We start from the raw sequence: 9,261 nt of genomic DNA, 5'->3' as shown, positions 1-9,261 counted from the left end.
GCTCATTTAACATGCACGTTACAAAACACATACACACCCTTAAATTAACCTAATTAGATGTCTACAATTAGACGAGCACTCCAGTATTGTGTATCCTGTCAATTTATTTGTAAGATAAGTTGTAAAAAAAAAAAAAAAACGTACCAAAATTACATTGCCACATTCCTGAATAATAGTTTACAAATGTATTGTACTGTAAGCATCAAACAAAAAGCTAATATAATACTTCAATTATATTAGCCATATTCCTCACTAGCTGGCTTATGGATCCTCATCCTTTGGCACTGACTGGCATAGTTGAGTGATGCCATTGAGATGCATTCATTCAGAAAGCGAGAAACATGATAGCAGCTTAAAACCTACAATAGGCGTCAGTCAAATCCCAACCAGACAATTAAGAAGTAACTATCAAGAGTAGTCAAATTGTCCTGGGACCAAGGGATTAGGGTAGGAAAAAGGATGGAGGGCAAGAGGGGAGGTAATGTGATCAAGAGATGTTGATTTAAATATGATAGCATATCGAATCTCATTCTTCTTCCTGAAGCAGATAGCGTATTGTCAGTAACTGGCATAATGTTGATTACCACAAATAAATTATAGTGAGGCACTTACAGTGGAAGGGAATTTAGGGCAAAACACTACAGGTGAATAAGGTAAAGATTTGAACTTATAGAAATTACCAGTTTATTAATCACAGTACTTTAAGAAAATTGTTATGAAATGTTATGTTTAAAATAATGCAAATAATCTATCTAATTAAATATGTGCTAATTTTACATTTCTCAAACAGAAATCTGAACATTGAATAAAGTCATGTTCGAAATTCTTGTTACATTTTGTTAATATATTAGAGTTAAACATTTTTATAGAGAGGGATTTGGATATCTATTTTTTTTTAATCACTCCATAAATCACAAAATATTGTCAAAAGCCAGAAAAAAAAGTACATTTGTTATTTTTGTACAATTTTATATAAACCAGGCGGATGATATATGAACAAACTTCTCTGCAAAAACCTTCAGAATATAGACAGGAATAAAATTGAAAAGTTGTTGGGTGTACTGAAATTGAGAAATTTTGAGAAAATGGCCTTTAAACACGGCCATGATTAAGTGTCAGCTGCTGATTAGGGTATTGTTTTGTTTTATGTTGTCTTGTTTTGTATCATATACTGTATTATTTGTATTTTACTTGTCTTTTTACTCTGTTGTAGTGATTTGGGTGTAAGAAAAGCACATTATACATAAAATGTAAACAAAACTTAAAAAAGATATGTATTGTCATTGAAATCTACAGATGCAAACAGAGTGTAGTAATATAAACACTGTATTTTTGTACTGTATTTTGAATACTTTCTTTACACTAGTCTGACATGTTAGGGATGCAAAATTGCCCAGTGCATAAAAAACTATGGTTTTGCCTGTAGTGTCTTGCCTTAAACGAGGGATGAATCAAAAGGATTTGTTTTGTGGTAATCAGCATTATGCCACAAATGCAGTCGACTGAACCTGACTTGTATTGAACCCAGCATTTTCCCTTTGGGAAGGCCTCAGATCCTCAAATGTCACCCGAAATCCATTCGGACTATTTCTGTCTTTTTGTCAGATTTGTTTAGTAAAGCAGACGGAAGCATTGGTAAGTTGAGGTCCGTGACTCTGCGCTGTATAGCTGTTCGCAACTGAACAGAGTTTCTCTTCGCTGTATTACTGGGGATACCGATCCCTCCTCCCCCTCCCGTTCCTGTGTTCCTCTTCTCCTTTGCATGTCTCAGGTTTTTAATGACGAGAGCTTGTTGTCTGTGAGATGGAAACAATGGCGGTTTGGACCCATTTACTAAGAAAGGCGAGGAGCCTGTGTCAGGCGCTGTGTGGCGCGTAAGACCGACCCAAGTGACTTTTCTAGGTGTGGCTTCCTTCAGCGTTCCAGTGTGACGTAGTCGAGGTAAAGGGGAGCTTTGTGTTGTGCTTTCCATGGCGCTGAGTTGGCGAGCATTGAAGGTTTTCTCTTCAATGGCCAGTAATACATCCTTAAAGCGTTGTCCCATTCTGGGAGAAGCCCCTTTCTCAGAGTAGAACGTCTGCAACTTCTCGAACTTGTCATCAGGCTGATGTTCATATTCCAGTGCTTGATATTTGTCAGAGTAAGCCGGTCTCAGATCTTGTGGTTTGATTGATGTTTTCATTGTCTGGGAGTCTCTAGAGGTGTCTATAGTTACAGTGGCATCACAAGGGGCGGAGTCACAGAATTTGGTGCCACTCCCCTCTCTGCAGGAACACTTAGGCGGTGAGACACAAAGCATCTCCTTCTCACCGAAAGTTAAGACTGAAATATACACAGTTACAAATGCTGTCAGCTGAGTATGCATTGTATGAATTTTTTAATTAAACCAAAGTTTTAATAAAGTATGGGTCCTAAATAGAGTGACCCATTTGGCTACAGGACAGTAGATGTGATTTTGTGGGACAGTGCGGGACATGTGTGTGAGAGATAAATGTACTACTATTAGACTATGTAAATATTGATGATGACTGGACGATAACATGCTTTAAATCATCATAAATAAGCTTTGTTAATGATGACCAGCTCTGTGACTGGCTCTTAAGTGATTGCCCAGGTTCAAGTGATAGGGCACAATGTAATTTACTTCACGGGACCTATTCAGGTTATGAATTATTAGTAATTAAATGAGTATCAGGCTAGTAGGTTAAAATCACATTTTATACTAAACAAAAATCTCCTTAAACAGCCAAAAAAAGTTTGTTCCTTTATTAGACTATGCAAACATTAAATGTGTTTTACTGGATTCAGTGCATCTTGAGTGCCAGTCATTTTTTTGTTGTATCTGGCAGCTTTGAGCAGGTCGTTCTTATCCAGTACATGTCTAGAATTCCTGGCTGGTGTAGCTGTATTTAACAACTTTTAAAAAAAAACCTCTCTACGAATGCATTGGTTGGTTATTTCCTCCACTCTAGCTAGAACATGAAGACATGAAGATTTCTTTTCTTTCTTTTATTTTAATTCTATAAATACATCAGTAATACCCCAATTGTAATTTTTAATGTCTTGAAAAAAGGTTGCTAAATAGATACAATACAATACAGAGGTTGTCAGGGACTTAAACAGCTTTATGCCGAACAGGTAAACTCATCTACTCACTCAAACTTTCCAACTTCTAGATTTTAAAGGGGTCATATGATGCTTTTTTAAAGATCATTATTTTGTGTATTTGGTGTAACAGAATATGTTGACATGCTTTAATGTTCAAAAAACATTATTTTTCAAATACTGTACATTATTGTAGGTCCTCTATGCCCCGCCTCTCTCAAACGCTTCGTTCACGAACAGCTTGTAACACTCCAAAGAGAAAGGAAAACTTGAAATCGCATCATATGACCCCTTTAAGATGAAAAAGCCTGAAAGATTTGTCTTAGTGGTGGTGATGTTGAAGTTGTACAATCGTGGTGTATTTTGTTTATAGCCTAACTTCAGCTTTTTACTTCTGACAATTGTATTTAGGCTTCAAAATTCAGAAAAAGTTTGTTAATTGATTATCTGGTTGGCCTACAAAAATACACCATCATTGCAGCACTCTCTTAGTGATAGAAGAAATTAATATTACCCTTAGGAATCAGCCCATCTTGTGTCTCGACCAGTATGGCAATCTCATTAGCTGTATCCATGGGCAGGGAGGAGGGGGACTCTGCTCTGTCCACTAGGCTTGGCTGCTTCGGTCTGATGGTCTCCGCTGTCCTTTTCGTGCCACTCTGGGCATCTCTGTCCTGTGACTGGCTCCTCTGGGTCTTACTGGCCTGCCTTGAGCTCCTCTCATTGGCTGCGTCACTCTGAGGAGACTAGTGAAGAAACCGTTTATTAAATGTTTTGTGTTTACATGATCATTTTAGACACAAAATGGAATTCTTGGATAGAGACGTATAGCTGGACGGTTCACCTGCTGCTGACTCTTTGCACTTGCGTTGCTTCTCCCTCTTGACAAGCCCTTGTTCAGAAGATTCCATTCACTGTTCTCTTCTCTCTGAGGACAATCATTGACATGTTAGCAGTGATCCAAAACCTAACAATTAGCCAACCTAGAAGGCATCATAGCATGTATTGTGATCAGTTTTCTCCTCCAAGATGTAGGACAAAAGAAATGCTGATAAACACACAGATTATTTAAGGATGCATCAACTTTAAAATACGGATTTTTTTTTCATGTTATGGTTAATAAACTGGTAAATTATAGATAAACAGATAAATGGTTTGAAATTAAAATTCAATATTATATTGTGTGAACGTAAAAATAAAATGCTAAAAACTAAAATTAATCGTTGCTAAAACTAAAATTAATCATTTTAAATGCTATAAGCGAATTTAGGCATTACAACATTATACTTTATGTATGTTGAGATTTGATAAAGATTACATTTAACATTATTAGTATTTTAAAGATTTTTGAAATTTTATATTAAATTTAATATCCAGTATAGGCTGACATTGACCTATGTTGGGAAAAAAACTGAATATAAAATAAAAATGTTAAATATAAATATAAAAATATTGACCTATATCCAATGTGATACTGATATACACTACTGTTCAAAAGTTTGGGGTCAGTAAAAGTCCTTTTTTTTAAAAGAAATCAATCCTTTTATTTAGCAGACACATTAAATCGATTAAAACTGACAGTAAAAACATGTTCTTTTGAATTTTCTATTCATCAAAAAATCCTGAAAAAAAAACATGCATCACAGTTTCCACCTAAGACTGGAGTAATGAAAAAAATCAGCTTTGCCATCACAGAAATAAATTATTTTAAAACAGAAAACAGTTATTTCAAATTGTAATAACATTTGACAGTATGACAGTTTTTACTGTATTTTTGATCAAATAAATGCAACCTTGGTGAGCATAAGAGACTTTTTCTGAAAACATTAAAAACTTTATGCATAAATCAAGCATGTATCATTTTACCTTCATGGTCCTCACTACTTTCTGATGCCTGGTGAGTTTTTTCAGCAGTAGATGGTAGCAAGACAAAATGGTTGACGGCTTGTTACTGATGACAGTGTGGATGATATCAGATAGACCGTAACCTAGAGATTCAGTCATGTAGTTTAACACAGCTGTATTCAGATCCTCAGGACGCAGCCTAAAAATGTAACAAAGAACCCACTTATACAGATATCAGGAAATGCTGAATTGATTTTTCAAGATGTTTGTGTCTTTTTGTGCATCTCTATGCCTGTTCCTTAGAATTAGATTTAATTTTACAGGTACCTGTTTTTATGAGTGACAGTATGAAGGGGTCTTTTGGCATAACCCTCATTCAACCATTTATCCTCCATTGCTGCTTTTATTGTTGGCCTTTTTGCTGGTTCTGGCTCCAGGAGAGACAAGACAAACTGTACAGCCGCTAGAGAGAAATAAAGAACGAGAACACTGACATCTTGACACAGCTAAATGAGTCTCAAAACTCTGTTTTAACCTTACAGAGAAGATCTCAACACTGATTTGTCAGAGGAGTGAGTGTATGTGTGTGTGTGTCCGACCCAGACTGAACTTCTCAAGGTTTCTCTTACAGAAGGGCAGATCAGATTTAAGAAGCACTTTGCTCCCCTGTTCCACCTTCTCAACCTGGGGGGGAGACTCCACAGATCAGAGTGCCAGTTTGGCACTGCGCTGGCTGTGTGTGTGTGTGTGCGCACTGAGGTGAAGGTAGTGTTTATGTCAGCAGACAGTGACGATCACATTTACTCATTCACTTAGAATGCCATTACAGGCAGCCTCAGGATGCCAACAAAATGGCATACCGTAAGCTTCTATGATAATTAATTTCCATCATACTTTATCCACAGCACTGAGCATCTGTACCATTAAATGTTTCCTTCACTTTGATGTTGTTCTTTTTAATAAACAATGTATGTGCTGGTTCAGAGAAACAAGAGGTAATTCGCCATACGTAATGTATACTACGTAATGATCTAGTGTAATCTGCAACCCAATCGGGAAACCCGGCTGGGTTCTCTTCCACTAGCAGACATTTTGCATCATCATGTTTGTAGTGCATCTATTTTTGCGACTGGTGAATATACTCCGTTATTAATATTCATGATAATCAGATGATCTCACAATCTGATTGAGAAGAAGACACTTTGAAATGCACCACTGCTCTCCACACCTTTTATCTCTCACTCTTTCTAATGCTCTCTTTCTGTATCTCGTCTTGATGTAGAAACCTTTAGGAATAAATCTTCAAGTATATGAATATGTGTGGGGTCAGTAAGATTTCTTTTATTGTTTTTGAAAGAAGTTTCTTATTGTCATCAAGGTGACATTTATTTGATCAAAAATACAGTAAAAACAATTTATTAATTTAAAATATAAAATATGATATATAATAAAAATTCTACAATTATATTATATAGTCTTTACTGTGACTTGGATGTGTGTAAATATATATATATATATATATATATATATTGCTCACATGAAGAAAACTGCTTAATAAACATATTAAATAATGTTATAATGAAAATGCAAAAATGTTTCTGTGAGGGTTAGGTTTTTGACCATTATTAAAAAAAACTAATAAACATTATTAGGTCAATAAAAAGTAAACTTCTTTAGAAAGTCAATGGAACATTCAATGGAAATGTGTGTTTACTTTACCTTTGCTGATGTCTGATGGTATCGCACTGATTTCTCCATTCACCATTTTCAGATGAAGCTGCTTAATATTGAAGGGCTCCACCATAAATGGCAGAGTGCCAGTCAACATGGCAAACATGCTCACACCCCTACACATACACACAGAAACACATACACAATCTTCATCAACTGCCAGCATTAAAAAGAAACCCATCTTCATTTAAAACAAACAAACAAAAAAAGTTAATGTATACTACATACATATGGAAGACATCCACATATACTTTGTGTACTCACACAGACCACACATCCACTTTAGGCCCGTATTTCCTGTGGGCCAGCAGTTCAGGAGCCGCGTAAGCAGGACTGCCACACTGAGTGTTCAGCAGCTCCAGAGAGAGGGACTCTGCCTTCAGAGTGTTACTCAGACCAAAGTCTGCACACAAACACACTCATATGTTAGTGTACATGCATACATTATACATTATACTGATACAGAAACTTTAAATAGCAGACTATATGTAGACTAATTATAAGTAGCTTTTTTCTTTCTTAGACATTTTTTAAATTAGGCTTTAAGAATAATATACAAATCATACAGATTTCAGAAGCCTTCAATGAAATACGTGAATACAAGGATGGAGACAGAGAACCATGGAACTGACTCATTCAGTCACATCACAGCGATTATTATGACCATATCTTGAGTTGTGATATTCCTCATTTGTAAGTGTCTTTGGATAAAAGCGAAGCGACTTATTGTAAATGAGATGTGCCTCCTGTGTGCTTACGTTTGTTTACACTACTGTAACCATAATGGTTGGTCATTCTCAGAGGTCAAAGGTCAAGCTACTGATGTATTACAGTAGGAATGCTTTGACAAAAACTTTCCTCAGATTAAAGGATGTACATTTATGAAAAACGGGTCAAACGGCAAGACACACGCACCTACTATCTTAATGTTGTTGTACTCATCCAGCAGGAAGTTCTCAATCTTCAAGTCCCTAGTTAACAAACACAAAATTCACAGATGGAGGTTAGTTTAAAAAAAAAACATACAGTAGGGTAATTCTGATACCACACTCTAAACTACGGAGCCCCTAAAGGGACATGTTGGTGGAAAAAAAATTCGGGGTGGGAGGATTTTTTTTTTTTTGCGTTCCCTGGAGAAACATTGCGTTCCCTTGCAAAACTTTTGCGTTCTCTCACAAAGATATTTTGCGTTCCCTCGCAAAACTTTTGCGTTCCGTAGCAAAATTTTTGCGTTCCGTAGCAAAACCAGTTGAGTTCGGACAAACACTTCCTGTTTACTTCCTGTTTACAGCTTGTAAGTTAGTGGTTCATACAGCTCGTACGTTCACAATGGAGCGGTTCATAGAGCTTTATTTTAATCTTGGACTCAAGTTCACATACAGTCAGCATTGTTTATAGGCACGGTTTCGGGGCATTCTAAAATGCTTAATGTGGCTTAATGTACTATAACAGTGACATTGGAGGCACAATTCGCTATTAATAAATGCTATTAATACTAAAAACAATTGTAATATTAATAACCTTATTAATAGCATTACTATCAGTAAAGCAGATAGCCATGAATGCAACGTTAAGCTTTTTCTCTCCCACAGAAAACCGTTAGGCTATAGAAAACGCTTAAGGGAGGCTAATGGACGAAGACGGTATAAAACCAAAATATGGTACATAGTTTATTAATAAAATATAGCCTATTATGCACAGGAAAGCAGACAAGCCCAGAATAGCTATAAACAAGCCAAAACCTAATTTAAAGCGTATGGGCTCACGTACCGCCAGTGCCGATCCTAGATTTCTGGGGGCCCTACGCAAAACTGTGTCGGAGGGGACATTAAGGGACAAATATTGTCCCTTAATGGAAAATGTGTGACTGCGGTCTAAGTGAGGGTACTCAGAAGAATGTTAGGCTAAATGCCCTAGGGGGTAGGCTACGCCATTGTAAAAGGTTTGAGAACCACAAAATTTGGGCTTTTTATATCACCGTCTTCTTATATTAAGCCACGTTAAGCGTGCTTTTCTATAGGGAATAAAATGCTTATGCAATTCAGCTCATATGGGCTCATCTGTTTGCATGTACGCAAAATATATTTAATAATTCTGGTCTTTTTTAACCACTGTCTTCATTAAGCCGCGTTTTCGATGAGAGGAAAACGCTTCTGTTCTTCTGGGCTTACCTGCTTTCATGTATAATTAATTTATTAATAAACTGTATACCGAATTCGGCCTTTTTATACCTCTGTCTTAGTCCATTAAAGCGTTTTCTTCCTATGGGGGATACGCTTAAAGTGCTATTAATAGCTTAAAGGGCTATTCTGCTTGTCTGTATGCTTTATTAATAAGGTGTGTACTGAATTTAGTCATCCAGCGTTTTACATTAAGCGTTTTAGAATGTCCCAAAACCGTGCCTTGATAAGCATGCACTGACTATTTCGTCCAAGTTCAAAACAAAACTCTATGAACTGCTCCACTGTGAACGTATGGAGCTGTATGAACCACTACAATCTGTAAAGTAAACAGGAAGTGTTTGTCCGAACTCAACTGGTTTTGCGAGAGAACGCAAAAGTTTTGCGAGGGAACGCAAAT

At 36.5% G+C, this 9,261-nt stretch overlaps 1 protein-coding gene across 1 annotated transcript in view; it reads right to left on the bottom strand.

Annotated features, from left to right (window-relative positions):
- Positions 1–1,564: 1,564 nt before the first annotated feature.
- Positions 1,565–9,261, bottom strand: part of LOC107656533 (hormonally up-regulated neu tumor-associated kinase homolog A-like) — a 19,293-nt gene continuing 11,596 nt past the window's right edge. The window contains exons 3-10 of the mRNA XM_016444416.1: positions 7,597–7,652; positions 6,946–7,084; positions 6,670–6,797; positions 5,278–5,413; positions 4,972–5,149; positions 3,950–4,033; positions 3,620–3,851; positions 1,565–2,322 (exon numbers count right to left, since the gene is read on the bottom strand). Coding sequence (XP_016299902.1) covers positions 1,565–2,322; positions 3,620–3,851; positions 3,950–4,033; positions 4,972–5,149; positions 5,278–5,413; positions 6,670–6,797; positions 6,946–7,084; positions 7,597–7,652 — 1,711 coding nt within the window. The remainder of the gene's footprint in view (positions 2,323–3,619; positions 3,852–3,949; positions 4,034–4,971; positions 5,150–5,277; positions 5,414–6,669; positions 6,798–6,945; positions 7,085–7,596; positions 7,653–9,261) is intronic.

This window comes from Sinocyclocheilus anshuiensis, unplaced genomic scaffold, assembly GCF_001515605.1.
Source record: "Sinocyclocheilus anshuiensis isolate Anshui unplaced genomic scaffold, SAMN03320099.WGS_v1.1 scaffold1639, whole genome shotgun sequence".
Lineage (NCBI taxonomy): Eukaryota > Metazoa > Chordata > Actinopteri > Cypriniformes > Cyprinidae > Sinocyclocheilus > Sinocyclocheilus anshuiensis.
Note: the sequence above shows the minus strand (reverse complement) of the source record. Positions and strands in the feature narration are given on the sequence as shown.